Source organism: Triturus cristatus, chromosome 7 (genome assembly GCF_964204655.1).
Source record: "Triturus cristatus chromosome 7, aTriCri1.1, whole genome shotgun sequence".
In the NCBI taxonomy this organism is placed as follows: Eukaryota; Metazoa; Chordata; class Amphibia; order Caudata; family Salamandridae; genus Triturus; species Triturus cristatus.
Window position 1 is genome coordinate 1,559,171,497 of NC_140590.1, and position 16,490 is coordinate 1,559,187,986.

Sequence of the window (16,490 nt, forward strand, 5' to 3'; positions counted from 1 at the left end):
TTGTGTAAGTGTCCAATAAAGAGAACAGAGAACTAATAAACATATTGAATGTATTCAGCTGTGAAGGTGATCTCTGCCCACCAAACATAGTCAAAGATTGTAAATTTAATAAATATCCCGACTTAAGCATGCCTCTTCGCTATTGGAGGAATTCCTGCTTTGTTAAATCCTCTATGGGTTACCTCATTATTAAAACATCTTCCTTGGACCCTCCAATGCAGTAATTTCAAGTCAACATCAAGCATTGTGTCCTTACTACAGGTTTTGAAAGAATGGCCACTTTTCAAGAGCGTGAGTTCCTAGAGTCGTGCCAGATGTTTGGAAACTGCTGGTGTGCCTATAGTTATCAAAGGTGGATTGCGACGGATATGTTCCATGTTCAACACTCCATTCATGATACCTAGACAATCACCTCCATGTGATATCAATGCTTTTAGTCTTGACAGAGAAACTAATGGGATATGAAACAACTTCAACCAGATCATTTTGATGATTAATACTCAATGCAATATCACTCCTGACTCTAACTCCAGAATTATACACTGATGAGGATATGGGCAGAACTGGACCAACATACTGTGTGACCAGTAAGACCTTGAGAAAGTCCTGAGGGTAACTGCCAGAGTAAAACATGGGTTGGCTGCAAGTTTTACGGTTAAATAAAATGATTTTTGCTTGCAAAATCTTTCTGGATTAAGTCGCGATTCATTGACGCCAGTGTATGCAAGCGATGCCAGTCAATGCAAGCAATGTGGTTTGATGCCATGGACTCTGGCTGCATTTAATGCCGTTGACCACCCATTTAGGAAACAAGACTAAGGTTATGGTGGTACTGGATGACGCTTTGGAATACATTAAATCAATCCCAAAAATGGAAGTGACGAAAGGTAAATGGAATATTCACATCTCAGACCAGGCCGAACTTATGAATGGTGTACCATAGAGTTCTGGTCTGTCTCTGTTTACACCTGGCAGTTACATTCATCCACTTGGCAACCTTCATCTCAGTCTTGACACATGATTTTAGAACTTAGTTAATGATACACAGATTATTTTCCAAATCTACATCAATTTTTATGGCGCTCAATCGCACACCAAACAAATCTTTGCAGAGTCCGAATGTTACTGTTGTCTTCTGCTAGCACAATGACTAGGCCCAGATAGGTCTACCACAGTGGATGAAGTCAGATCCTTGGCCAAGAATTTAATTTGTAAAAAAAATGCTAAGTAATGCCTGTTTTATCATCTACTTTTAAGATCAATTTCATGCGTCATATTGATCCTTATTTGGCCAAGGAACAGAGAGCTACAATAACCAAAACTGTCATAGGATCCAGAATAGACTGTTGCAGTATCTTAATTATAGGGACCACCAACAACCAGCTCCATAAACTCCAAGTCCTGCACAATACGACAGTCGTAGCAGTCACAAACACATCTCATCATGATCATACAGCCCATGCCATGGATAGACTGCACTGCCCACCAATAACAACAAGAAACACATTGAAATCCCAGACGGTAACAGAGACGGTGCTGTATGGCGAGAAAACAGAATATCTCAAAGTAAGGTTGAGATGTAATTATTCCACAAGAACCATTAGCTCCAGTGGTAGCTGGCTCCTAGACATGGCTAGAATAAATTGAACAGCAGCAGCGGGAAGATCATTTGTGCTTCATGTTCCTAAAATATTGAATGACCCCCCTATAATCTTAAAAACCCTCAACAATAGCTATTAACATTCTGTTGAACACTGACGCGTGCCTGTTCAGCTCTTTTCTACACCAGGGCCAAGACATTTTTGGCATCATACAAGGGTGTGATGATGATGTCGATGTTATAATCTGACCGCAGAACTAGGATGAGAGCAAACAGCCTAGCCCCAGCATCATGTGGAGAAAATACATCCTAACCCCAGCATCATGTGAAGAAAATACAGCCTAACCCCAGCAAAACAAGAGAGAAAATATAGCCTAACCCCAGCATCATGTGCAGAAAATACAGCCTAATCCCAGCATCATGTGAAGAAAATACAGCCTAACCCCAGCAAAACAAGAGAGAAAATACAGCCTACCCCCAGCATCATGTGGAGAAAATACATCCTAACCCCAGCATCATGTGAAGAAAATACAGCCTACCCCCAGCAAAACAAGAGAGAAAATATAGCCTAACCCCAGCATCATGTGAAGAAAATACAGCCTAATCCCAGCATCATGTGAAGAAAATACAGCCTAATCCCAGCATCATGTGAAGAAAATACAGCCTAACCCCAGCATCATGTGAAGAAAATACAGCCTAACCCCAGCAAAACAAGAGAGAAAATACAGCCTACCCCCAGCATCATGTGGAGAAAATACAACCTACCCTTAGCAAAACAAGAGAAAAAATGCAGCCTAACCCCAGCATCATGTGGAGAAAATACAGCCTAACCCCAGCAGAACAAGAGAGAAAATACAGCCTAACCCCAGTATCATGTGGAGAAAATACAGCCTACCCTTAGCAAAACAAGAGAGAAAATACAGCCTAACCCCAGTATCATGTGGAGAAAATACAGCCTACCCTTAGCAAAACGAGAGAGAAAAATGCACCCTAACCCCAGAATCATTTGGAGAAAATACAGCCTAACCCCAGCAAAACAAGAGAGAAAATGCAGCCTAATCCCAGCAAAACAAGAGAGAAAATACAGCCAAACCCCAGCAAAACAAGACAGAAAATACAGCCTAACTCCAGCAAAACAAGAGAAAAAATACAGTCTAACTGAGCATCATGTGGAGTAAATACAGCCTAACCCCAGCATTATGTGGAGTACATACAGCCTAACCCCAGCATCATGTGGAGAAAGTACAGCCTATCCTTAGAAAAACAAGAGAGAAAATGCAGCCTGACCCAGCAAAACAAGAGAGAAAATACAGCCAAACCCCAGCAAAACAAGACAGAAAATACAGCCTAACTCAAGCAAAACAAGAGAAAAAATACAGTCTAACTGAGCATCATGTGGAGTAAATACAGCCTAACCCCAGCATTATGTGGAGTAAATACAGCCTAACCCCAGCATCATGTGGAGAAAATACTGCCTAACCCCAGCAAAACAAGAGAAAAGGTAAAACCTAACCTCGGCGTCATGTAGAGAAAATACACCCTATCCTTAGCAAAACAAGAGAGAAAATGCAGCCTAACCCAAGCATCATGTTGCGTAAATACATCCTAACCCCAGCATCATGTGGAGTAAATACAGCCTAACCCAGCAAAACATGAGAGAAAATATAGCCTAACCCCAGCAAAACAAGAGAGAAAATACAGCCTAACTCCAGCAAAACAAGAGACAAAATACAGACGAACCCAGCATCATGTGGAGTAAATACAGCCTAACCCCATCTTCATGTGGAGTAAATACATCCTAACCCCAGCATTATGTGGAGTAAATACAGCCTAACCCCAGCATCATGTGGAGTAAATACTGCCTAACCCCAGCAAAACAAGAGAGAAGGTAGAGCCTAACCCCAGCGTCATGTGGAGAAAATACAGCCTAACCCCAGCAGAACAAGGGAGAAAATAAAGTCCAGTTCCAGTACCATAGAGAGAACGTACAGTCTACCTCAGCACCACAGAGATAAAATACAGCGTAACTATAGCGCCATGGAGATTAAATAAATCTAATCCCAGCAACACAGAGAGAAAATGCAGTTTAACTGCAGCACCATGGACAGAAAATACAGCCTAACCCAAGCAACACACAAGAGAAAATAAAGCCTAGTTCTAGCGCCACAGATAGCCTAACCCCGACAGCAAGAGATCAAGGGGCACATGCATCAAGGTAATCTTTTGCGATTACAAAATAGCTAGTTTTAAGTATTTGCTATCTGGTAATCGCAAATGCCTATGCATGAGGGATTCGCAAATAATCTTGGAATCCTTCACATTCCCTAATAGCGATTCGCAAATTGCGAAACGCTATTAGGCAATGCATTCCCATTCATTCCTATGGGGCACATGCATCAATGTAGGCTTTTGCGATGCCTTAAATGCGATTATTAAGGAATCGCAATTAAGGTATTGCAAAAGCCTATGCATGTAGGAATCGCTATAAAATTAGCGATTCCCAAACATTCCTAAAATACGACTCGCAAATTGCGAGTCGCAATTAAGGAATGCCTTCCCATTCATTCCTATGGGACTACAGGCCCATAGGAATGAATAGGAGATTTCATGCGCAATTTGCGAGTACCAGTAGGTACTCGCACATTGTTCATGCAATTTCAAGGGTGCGAGGGTGTCAAAAGGACACCCTGTTGCACCCCTCAAATTGAACTGTACACACATGCCCCAAGGGCATGTGAGTGTGTAACCTACACCTTTGAAAAATACACTTTAGTGCGTTTTTCAAAGTTTTTGCAAATTACCATCAAGTTCAAATTGATGGTAATTTGCGCCCCCTATTAGCAAAATCGCTATTTGCAATTTCATCATGCATTGCATTTAAGGAATCACAATTTGCGATTCCTTAAATGCAATCGCAATTTAAGAACTCGCAATAAATTGCAATTTCTTAAATTGCGAGAGCGTTTCAGTTTCATGCATCGCAGAGGCTCTTTTTGTGGGCGCAAACGGCCGATTTTTGCGAATCGCACCATTTGCGCTCGCAGAAAAGGTTGATGCATGTGCCTGTATGTGCCTACAGCCCCATAGGAATGAATGGGAATGCATTCGCAATTTGCGATTACCAAATTGGTAATCGCAATTGGCGAATGCAAATCCAAGGGGGCATGGGGGGGCCTAAGGCCCCCCCGAGGCACCCCCCAAAAAGGTTAGTATGCACATGTGTAGCACACACATGCCCTAACATAGCGCATTGAAAAATGCATTTTTGTGCATTTTTCAATGCATGCACAAATTACCATCAACTTGAAGATGATGGCAATTAGAGTTTCCTAAATGCAAAGTCGCATTTAGGAACTTCTACATGCATCTCAAATAGGGAATTGCAAAAAATTGAAATTACCTATCCTGCGAATGCAAAAAGGTACATGCATCGGAAAAGGCATTTTTCCATTCGCAAACGGGCCAATTCTGCGAATCAGCCCGTTTGCGACTGGTAAAATGCTTGATGCATGTGCCCCCTAATACAGTTTAACTTCAGCACCATGGACAGAAAAAGCAGCATAATTGTAGCAACATAGAGATAAAATACAGAGAACTGCAGCGTCATGGAAAGAAAATACAGCTTACCCCCAGCAACACAGAGAGAAAATGCAGCCTAAATGCAGCAGAATTGAGAGAAAATACAGCACAAGCCAAGCAAAAACGAGATAAAATGTAGTTTAATCCCAGCAGCACAGAGACAAAATATGCCATAAAAGCAGCACAACGGAACGAAAATACAGTCTAACCCCAAAAACACAAAGAGAAGGTACACCCTAACCCCAACAACACTAGGACAAAATACAACCTAACCCCAACAAACCAAAGAGAAAATAGAGCCTAACTGCAGAATCATACCAGCTGACCTCCAGCACTGTGGATGGTATACAGACTGACCCCAACTGAAGAGAGGGAGTATACATCCAGACCCCAGCACTAAGAAGAGTATAGATCCTCATCCCTGGCACCATGGACAGAGTGTAAGACTGACCCCAACAACAATCTGACCACCAGCATGGACAAAATATAAATTCTGACACTGGCGCAATGGAAGCAAAGTATACTGCTTGACCCCAGCTCTGTGGAGGGAGTATACACCCTGCACATCAGCACCATGGAGAAGGTATACATCCTACATCCCCAGCACCAGGGAGAGAGTATACACCTGGGCCTCCACTACCATGGGCAGGGTATACAGCCTGACCCCCACAGCACTAAGGAGAGTAGACAATATGAATCCAGGACAATCCAGCACCAATATATTCCAACCACCGCCCCCATGACAAGCCTCACCTTAGCATTATGAAGACTCTATACTGTCCCGCTACCAGCTCCACACAGAGTACGCAGGAAGAGTACGCGGCCTGATGACCAGACCATGAAGGGAGTATGCAGATGAGCTAAGGCATGATGAGAGATTGCACAGCATGGTCCTAGCATCACGGATAAAGCATAACGCCTACCCTCAGCCATGTTGGTGAGATAATAGACCATACCCATGGACACTGGATTTATGCGATTTTGCGGCCATGGCATTTTCCGCATAGTTATGGATTTCACAGATAATCCTTTGTCTGCTGCTTAATTTGCAGATTTTAACAAAAAATATATTTCTAGCTCGAACAGTTCAAAAGTGACTAAAACCGCAGTGACACGTGTTGCCGCCCTTTGCAAAGAATGACTGGCCACCTTTCACTTACCTATTGCCGCATTTTGCTGTTAGACTGGTACTAATGAGGTGAAACCTTTTCCAAGATAGTGTTAATGTGTAAAAATGATAAAGTAATGAATTAATACCATCACAAAATGTGCTGCATTATGCCGCATAATCTGCTTTTTCTTGCTGCAAAGGTTAGTCAATCCTGCCACATAATTTGGTCTGCCCCTGCTGCCGAATTCCAGTGGCTCTGACCATACCCAAGGACAATGGGCAGACCATCGTGGGTGAAACAAGTCGATAAAAACCCAATGAAAGGACATGAGTTTTGACGGAAGACAGTAGATTGGATCCAATGTGAGCCCCTGTGACAAGAAGCAGACAGGCGAGGAATCCCCTTTAGGAATCAAAGGCCTTTAAAAGAAACACATGAGGCAACTGAAATGCCTGGATATCTCTTTGTGATGCCCCAGAAGTCCCTAATTACTAAACCACCTGATCTAATAGGGAGACCGTCTCGCACCCTATAAGACATAGATGCTTCTATCTCCACTGTTGCCATTTTCACAGGGTTTGCAGGGAATTTCAAATTTTCGCGTTTGTACCCGCAATCTCTGATATAAATATGTCTATATTCTGCCACTGACAGTCCACCTCCTCACTAAGAAAGCATAACCCATCTTACATTCCAACCTATATTTTACAAAAGAAGTAGGCACACCTGTGTGTGGCATTCTCAAGCCCTCTTTGATTCGTGTGTGTCGCATGGCGGTTACAAAAGTTTATATTTTGTCCCTCTCCAAAAAGCCAAATATGCAAACCTGTAGGTTGACCCCCTACCAAACTTTCAAATCATCTCTAGGTCTTGTGGAAGCTTCTTTCAACTTCAGGGACACAGGGACTGCAAATGTTGGGACAATGACAGTTTTTCTGTCTGTCTGGTCCAACATATTTGAGATTGGTCTCTTAAAATATTGGACAACATCTTGGTGCAAGTGGACTGAGGCATGTATCTATATTTAATGTGATGGTCCGGTCTGTCGCTCTTGAGGTGGTGGGTCACCAGACACTGCTTGCAGTCTTCCCACTACCATTAAGGCATAAGGCCTAGCAGAGGACTCTATCACCTATGTCCAATCAACAACAAAAAAGGACGCGAAAGCCACTGCAGACTGGAACACTGGAGTTTTCATCTATAGAGTGCTGAGTCGGATCCACATGATCTCGACTTGTCTAATGTTTCTCTTTGACACCTTTAATCAAAAGCTGTGGGATAAACTTCCAATTACGTACTGATGGCACCTATCAGAACTGACCTCATTAGTGATAGCAGCAAGCGTGTGCAACCAGCACGCAAGCTTTAACGGGTAAAATTATAAGATAGAGACATAATGACTACAAAAATAAAGTCTCAAAAGGTAGGAAGGAAAACAATTCAGACCATGGAAAGAAAATGCTTAGCAATAAAATATCTCCTTGCTTCTAACCACACCATCAACTTGTTGGCCTCACCATGCAAGCATCTGCCACAATACAAAGCGGTAGTAGTGGCTCGCACGATCGCACTACGTATGCACAGATAAATGTATGTGGGTTAACAAGAAAAGTTCATCATCCGTAAAAGGAATGGTGCATATTGGATATCAGACACTCTACTACCAATGGTGTCAGAAAATGGCAAAGGGTCGAAGGGACCGCTGCTCATAACATAGATATAAGCGATATCACAGCACTCAGTAAGTAAGCCAATAGTTCGATTTTAGTCCAATAAATCAGGATCACGGTAAATTCAATCCAAGTCTTGTTTATTGCGTGTAACTTGAAATCTTCCGTCACAAAGTAGAATCAAGAGATACAGCCTATACGTATTATTCGTCACCTGCATTCGGGACACCATAGACACAGGCTGCTATACACGGGCACGAGGACGTTATCAGATCTCCGACACATTACCAGGAGCTTATCATATCTCCGGCACACTTTACATGCTTCCAATTCCCCTTCTGTCTGCTCCATTTTAGTTTTGACCGCCTTGGACCGCTTTTGGCCATCTACGTTTTAGGATTTACACCCATCTGGAGTTTATGAGATTACTCACAGATTAAGATATCAATGGGTGCTCCTAGCCACTAACCCCAGGGCACCCAGGTTACATGGTTTTCAGTCAGAAGACACCATTATCCTAGTCAGTATCTTGGAAACACAATTGGGGCGTTGATTCCAACAGACTTTTGATAGCGTTACATATACATTCTTTTCCACAGTAAAAGCCTTGAAAAAGTCACGCGGGTGACGAAACATGTGTTGGCTGTATATTTTGATGTTACTTTGTGACTGAAGATTTCAAGTTACACGCTATAAACAAGACTTGGATTGAATTTACTGTGATTCTGACCTACTGGACTGACATCAAACTACTGGCTTACTTACAGAGTGCTGTGATATCGCTTATATCTGTGCGGGTATCTGCTATTCCATTACATGGGAAGTGATCTGTCTGAATAAGGAAATGGTTGACAGGTGAAGGTATCTGTACACAAATATTTCCGTATGATCTTCGTTTTCGCAGTTTATGCGTCAACTCTATTTTTGAAGCCAACCATTTTCACAATGGACCCACATTATTGTACATTCACCAAAGCTTGTTTCTCGTTGTTACATAGAACAGAGAGGTAATCATGTTCAGATAAGACAAGGGTGGATCAAAGATGGACATTATGTGTTCCTCCTGCCATTTCATGGAAGCCATTAATGCTTGTCTACGGTGCAGAGTGGGGGCACTTCTTATCATGCCAAGTTATCCTTGGTACATAGAGTGGGGAAGGTGAGCACATCTTCCTTTGCCAACACCATGAGCTCTGCGGGGCTCCCCATTCGTTCCCAATGTGACTGAAGCCGCGATAAAACGGCATCTTGGCTATTCTAATGCCCTCTGCAGCGGGCTCCCTTAAAATGACGTCATCGGCGTGAACAAACTGCACGACGGGAGACCGCGTTTGTCGCGTGGCCTCAGAAATGCAGCCACACCTCACACAGGTGGAAAAGATTGGCATGGCTGTCAGCCGCGGACTTTGTGTTGGGCTAGAAAGCTATCTATGTATCCTCCTAGCTGGATCCCACCGGAAACTCCGACTAGTCTCCTGCAAGAGGAATGTCCAATGCCCTAAAACAAGCTGTGTTCGAAACGTGGCGGGATATTAAATATGGGCAGGGGTCAGGTCGCCCACCTCTTAAAATGCCGTAGCGGTTGAACCTGTAGCTATCTAGAAGAAGAGAGCTCCGGCAATCCAGATCTAGCGCACAGAGGGCATTATGTTGGCACTGTACATATGTAGTGCCTAGGCTAGTCCTAGAGTTAGCCAATGGGCAGCACTCATTACTGGTACTGGAGGAGCTTGAGGGGGGGTTGTATAGGTACCCATGCACCCACCCTCTATGTACCCAGAGAATGCCTTACCCTGCAAATACATAGTTGGTTGGTCGATTCGATGGTAGCACATCACCGGCTCCTCGTGTACAGTGCAGCAGTCCAACAGGTGCCAAGAAGCATGCTTCTCTGGCACCAAGGCTGGTCCAGGCACATTCGACTAGTACCACAGAGACCCCTGGCACCACCGCTGGAACGGCCACATATGTATTACAGGCACACTCGGTTTCCAACACAGGAGCTACAGGCGCACTTGCCTATCAATACAGGCGCATTCACCGGCTGGCAGAGCAGTAGGTACAGCCGCACTTGCCTACCACTACAGGTGCCTGTTCCGTCTGGCAGAGCGGAGGGCACACTTGCCTACCAATGCAGGTGCCACTACAGGAGCTACAGGCACACTCGCCTACCACTACAAGTGCCTGTACCGTCTGGCAGAGTAGAGGGCACTAAACGAGGAACAGGCACATTTTCCTACCAATGTGGGCTCCTATAGAGGTTGGCAGAGCAGGGGGCACAGGTGCCTCTACAGGAGCTACAGGCACATTTGACTACCACTACGGGCGCCTGGATCGGCTGGCAGGGAAGGGGGCGCAGGTGCCACTACAAGAGCTACAAGCACCGTTGCCTACCAATGCGGACGCCTGTAGCGGCTGGCAGAGCAGGGGGCACGGGTGCCAATACAGGAGTTACAGGCACACTTGCCTACCACAACGGGCGCCTGGGGCGACAGGCAGAGCAGGGGGCACACGTGCCTCTACAAGAGCTACACGCACACTTGTCTACCAATGCGGACGCCTGTGCAGGCACACCGGCAAGGCAGTCGCCCCGCTGCAGCCAGGAGCTTCTCTGAGCTCGACATCCTTCTAAAACACTTGTGTGAATTAAGAGACCAAAAACAGCAGCCTGGTATCAAAGCTAGCGCCTCGCTGCAGTTGACAAATCCCCCATGAATAGCGCCGCTGTGCTTTTGGGGTGCCTGTACAGTGTGCAGTGCTGTCCTGATATGCAGCCGCCTGAGGCAGCCGGTGGCCGTGGGGAGGTGGGGGGGGGGGGGGTTCATGCGCCGGCAGTCGCTGCACCTGAGGAACCTCCGCCGCAGCACACACATTTAGGCTGCGCCTCGGTCCTCTCGGCAGGGGCTGCACCGCCCAGGACACGCGGAGGCGCTTTTATCAGGTATAATGCGGTATGCCGCCTTTGCTGGCGCGCAGTCCCCCCTCCCCAGAAACTTTCACACACCGGTTTTTGGAGGGAGCGGAGCCGGTACGGGCAAGACAGGTCTCCTCGGAATTGTGCATTGCCGCAGATCAGAGCAGCTCTGCAGAATGTGATGTCAATTGTGGATTTACGATGTAATCACGGGCAGAAGGGGGGGGGGGGGCTATGGAAGAGGGGGGCTGGCAGGGGGTTGGAGAAGAGGTTTTTTACCATTCAATAGGAAAACTGGGGGAAATGATAGCCGCGTCCATATCCCAATAAACACCGGTTGCGCCCCCCTCACATCACCTGCAGATTGGGGTACCTGCTTCCAGGCGCTGACCCCCCGCCCTGTCTCATCTCTGCAGGGGGGGGGGTACCACCCTCTTTCTCCGCTGGCCCTCATCGCCGGAAACTGGCATCTTCCACCCACCCCCTCGACGTCCCCATGTCCGAATTCCATCACTTACCCTGGTTTGGCCCCCCCTCGCCGTCCTCGCAGTCCGCCACGCTGTTCAGCATCCTTCCCAGCGACCACCCCCAGCTATTTTAGGGGGGCTCCGAAGGGTCCTCGCCTCTCTCCCCCCTCAGAGCACTCGGGGAGGACGCTGGACCGGCTGCCTTTTCCCTTTTCGCGGGGACCAGAGGCTTTCTGCTGCAACAAGCCTTCTTGCGCCGTCTCCCCCTCTCCACTCTCCCCCCCGCCAGCCCCCCCCCCCCGTCAGTAGGAGGAGGCTTCACTGCAGACACACAGCCTCACTCACGGCGGCCCCGACAGCCTCGCAGCCCAGCCGGGGAGCATCCGGGGCATTAAGGACCGGGGGGGGCAAATGTTCTTGGGGGCTGAGGTATTCTGGGAGACGAGGGAGGGATTGGGGGTCTCAAGTGATGGAGTGCTCCAAGGAATGTATTGGCAAACCTATGCACCCCGTAGATTCCTCTCTTCGGTGGGGGCTTGGTAAAAAAGGGTTTTCTAAGGTAGCGTTTAAATGATGAAAACGCGCCCCCCCCCCCGCCCCCCCAAGCAGATGCCTTCACGGAGTGTGTGGCTCGACTGTTAATTTCTTGCGCAGCCTAATTTAACGAGGGAGGAGTTTTCCTAATAAAATCTGGCCGGGGCATGGATGCTGGTAGGGGCCTGCCGTGGGCATTAACTCGTTCCAACCACCTCTCTCGCATAGGTTCCCTAATACCAGACCTCGGGTCACGCCACACTCATGAGTGATGGGCGGTTGGGCACCCTTCTATGGCGCAGCTTCACCGACCCTCTTCCAGCATTAACAGACCGGGCATCTAATAGAGGCTTGCACAGCGCCTGGAGGACGAGCGCACAGGTGAGCAGAACATTGAGGAGGTGAAGGAGACCCCGGGGCGGGCAGTGCGAGAGTGGCATAGAACAGTGTCAGCTCAGGATGCCAGGCTTGTATGTCGACAGGAGCCTGTTTGTCCAGCCAGCCACGGCACCCCGGGAGCTATGGGCACAGGTTGCTCCGATTTAAGCGACTGGACAGGTGTATCTGAAGTAATGATTTGCAGGGAGAGGATGTGGCCTAATGGCCAGAGCGGTCGAGCTCGAAGCTGGGGTACCAGGCTCGAGTCTCAGCAGGGACGCTCAACATCCTGTGATTCTGGGCTAATAACGTAATCTCCCCCTGCTCCCCCCCCCCCCCCCCCCAAAAAAAATGTATGTGTCCGTGTGTAAAGCAACTTGTGCTCATGTAAAGCGCTCTGATTGATACCTTCTGGTCGAGTTGGCGCAAAATAGAACTGCAAAAAAGGACAGGACGGGATATAAGCAGAGAGCTGGCGGCCTTACACAGGGCAGAGTTAGGAATTGTGACCCACGACCCAAGATGGAGTCCAAGAGAGGCCTGATGGAGCGAAGAAGAGTGCACAGGGCGGCGCAAAAATAGACCCCCAGCAGAGCTCCAAAGAGATGCACAGGGCTGTGCCAAGTTGTGCGTGGGAAGAGGGGTGTTTTCTGCGTGAAGGGTGCCTGCGTGTGTGTGTCTAAATTCATACTCCCGTTTACCTTAATAGTAACTCTGTCCTGTAAACTATGTGGCTTAAATTATTTCGAGCGAGTTAGATCATACAAATCGCGACAGTAGCCGATAGAAGTTAACCTATTGCCGATTCAAGAGCTGGATGCAACCTTGTCACGAATAACAAGCACCCACGTCCAATGCACTCCACGGTTTGTCTTTGTAAATATTCAAAATTGCTGTATTCGTTCGTTTCTCGCAAAACATGAACATTTCTGCCAAATGTGAGGCGCTCTGATGTGGATTCGACATAGGCCGCATTACATAAAACTTCAAACAAATGCAATTTCTTTCAATATCAGTTTGTACTCAAAGCCCGCTTCGCCTCCTCGAAGCGAAGGGGAAAAAGTCCCCTCCGAGCTCCTCCACCGCTCGAGAAGGGCAGCCCTAGAGCCAATCAAACGCCGGAGAACAACTCTGCGTCAGCAGGAGGGCATCCTCAAAACAGCTCCATGTCTGGAGGAGCGAATCTTCAACACTGCTCCACAGCTGGAGGAAGGACTCCTAAAACAGCTCCGCACCTGAAAGAGGGTCTCTTTAAACAGCTAAACAACCGAAGGAGGGCCTCTTGAAACAGCTCCACACCAGAAGGAGGGAATCTTAAAACAGCTCCACAACCAAAGGAGGGCCTCTTAACCCAGCTCTACAATTGAAGGAGGGCCTTTTAAAACAGCTGCACACCCAAAGGAGGGCCTCTTAAAACAGCTCCGCGCCTGGAGGAGGGAATCTTAAAACAGCTCTACAACAGAAGGCGGGCCTCTCAAAACAGCTCCAAGTCTGGAGGAGGGAATCTTCAACACTGCACCACATCCGAAAGAGGGCCTCTTTGAACAGCTCTTCAATCAAAGGAGGGCCTCTTAAAACAGCTCCACAACGAAAGAAGGGCCTCTGAAAACAGCTCCACAACCGAAGGAGGGCCTCTTAAAAATTCTCTGCAGCTGAAGGAGCACCCTCTTCAAAAGACTCTAAGCTGGAGGAGGGTCTCTTCAAACTACGCTAAGCTGGAGGAGGGACTCTTCAAACTGCCCCACAGCTGGAGGAGGGACTCTTCAAAACTGCTCTACAGCTGGAGGAGGGACTCTTCAAACGACTCCAAGGTGCAGGAGGGTCTTTTCAAACTACTCTAAACTGGAGGAGGGACTCTTCAAACTGCCCCACAGCTGGAGGAGGGACTCTTCACACTGCACTACACCTGAAGGAGGGACTCGTCAAACTGCTCCACAGCTGGAGGAGGGACTCTTCAAACGACTCTAAGCTGGAGGAGTGTCTCTTCAAACGGCCCCACAGCTGGAGGAGGGACTCTTCAAACTGCTCTACAGCTGGAGGAGGGACTCTTCAAACGACTCTAAGCTGGAGTAGGGTCTCTTCAAAGTACTCTAAGCTGGAGGAGGGTCTCTTCAAACTGCCCCACAGCTGGATCAGGGACACTTCAAACTACTGTAAGCTGGAGGAGGGGCTCTTCAAACTGCCCCACCGCTGGAGGAGAGACTTCAAACAGCTCTACAGCTGAAGGAGGGACTCGTCAACCTGCCCGCAGCTGGAGGAGGGACTCTTCAAACTGCTCTACAACTGAATGAGGGACTCTTAAAACTGCCCAACAGCTGGAGGAGGGAATCTTCAAACCACTCTACAGCTGGAAGATAACTTTTAAAGCAGTTCCTCAACTGGAAAAGGAATTCAGCATAACCCCCACAACAAATGAAGTAGGGACACTTCAAAATCGATTCACAGCTTCAGGAGGGAGTCTCTAAACCACCCCACTGCAGGAGGGACTCCTCAACACTGGTCCACAGCTTGAGGAGCCCCCCTCCACCCAAAACAGTCTCTTTAGAGATGGAAGGCGGACTTTGCAAAAGAGGGCTTCTCCAAAAAAGCTTCATGACCGGAGGATAGACTCTTCAAAACCGCCCGACAGCTGGAGGAGGGACTCTTCAATCTGCCCCACAGCCGGAGGAGAGACTCGTCAAACTGCCCCACAGCTCAAGGAGGGACTCTTAAAACTGATTAACAGGCGGAGGATCTCTACAAAACCGCTGCAGAACTGGAGGACTACTTCAAAATAGCTCAATGATTGGAGGAGGGATTCTTCAAAACCCCACCACAGCTGCAGGAGGGACTTTCCAACCCAATCCACAAATGGATGTAATACTCTTTAAAGCTGCCTCACAGCTGGAGGGGGGATTCTTAAAACTCCTCCACAGCCAGAGGAGGGACTCGTCCATCTGCTGCACAACTCAATGAGGAAATATTAAAACCACTCCACATCTGGAGGAGGGACTCTCCAAAATAACTCCATGACTGTAAGAGGAATTCTTCAAAACTGCCCGACAGCTGGAGGAGGGACTCTCAAAACTGCTCCACAGCTGGAGGAGGGACTCTTCAAACTGCCACACAGCTGGACGAGGGACAGCATGAGGAGGGACTCTTAAAACTGCCCCACGGCAGGAGGAGGGGCTCTTCAAACTGCCACATAGCTCAAGGAGGGACTCTTAAAACTGCTCCCCGGCGGAAGGAGGGACTCTTCAAACTGACACATAGCTCAAGGAGGGACTCTTAAATCTTCCCCACAGCTGGAGGAGGGAATCCCAAAACTGCTACACAGCTCAAGGAGGGATTCTTAAAACTGTTCCACAGCTGGAGGAGGGACTCCTAAAACTGCCACATAGCTCAAGGAGGGAATCTTAAAACTTCCCGACAGCAGGAGGAGGGACTCTTCAAAAAGCCACATAGCTCAAGGAGGGACTCTTAAAACTGCCCCAAAGCTGGAGGGGGAACCCTTCAAACTGTCACCCAGCTCAAGGAAGGACTCTTAAAACTGCCCCACAGCTGGAGGAGGTATTCCTCAAACTGCTACACAGCTCAAGGAGGGAAACTTAACTGTCTAATGACTGGAGGAGTGATTCTTCAAAACCACTTCACAGCTGGTTCAGGCCCTCCAGAAATATGCTCCTCAGCCGCAGGAAAGCCTCTCCATGACTGCTGCATAGATGGTTGTGGGGTTCTTCAAAACCACTCCCCAGTTGGAGGAGGGACTCTTCAAAACTGCTCCAAAGATTGAGGATCTGGGTAGTAGAGAAGATCTTCAAACCAATTTCAAATCCGAGGGGTACCACTAGAACCACAGCACAGCTACCGATCGGTCCCTTCAGAGGCACTCCACAATGGGAGTTGGCTATTTCCTGTCCAGAGCCACTGAACCGCTTGAGAAGAGTTCATCCAGACAAACCCAGGAGAAGGGTCACTCTACAGCCAATCCACGGCTCGAGAAGCATACCTCCCAAGCGACTGCACAGCTGGAGAACAGCACCCAGAGATTCCTCCATTGCTTTTTCCGTAGGGGCAACTCTTTTTTGATGGATGTATTAGGGCTCGCCTGGCCATGGAAATTGCCCGATGCATGCAAGGAGATCCTGATGACACGATATACGTGTCAGCGAAATGGACTGGTTGGTTTTCAGTGAGGGCTGCGGTATGGGCAGTCTGCTTGCGGATTGTTTGTTGACATACCCACTGGGGATATTA

The 16,490-nt window shown here is 47.7% G+C and overlaps 1 protein-coding gene across 3 annotated transcripts in view; it reads right to left on the bottom strand.

Moving 5' to 3' along the window:
* Positions 1 to 16,490, bottom strand: part of SLC12A5 (solute carrier family 12 member 5) — a 1,098,594-nt gene that overhangs the window by 685,485 nt on the left and 396,619 nt on the right. The window contains exon 1 of one of the 3 annotated variants that reach the window (XM_085619361.1): positions 11,394 to 11,584. The exons of the other annotated variants lie outside the window; for them this stretch is intronic. Coding sequence (XP_085475487.1) covers positions 11,394 to 11,445 — 52 coding nt within the window. The 5' untranslated portion in view covers positions 11,446 to 11,584. Of the gene's footprint in view, positions 1 to 11,393; positions 11,585 to 16,490 lie in introns of those variants that run through there. 3 annotated transcript variants of the gene reach the window in all.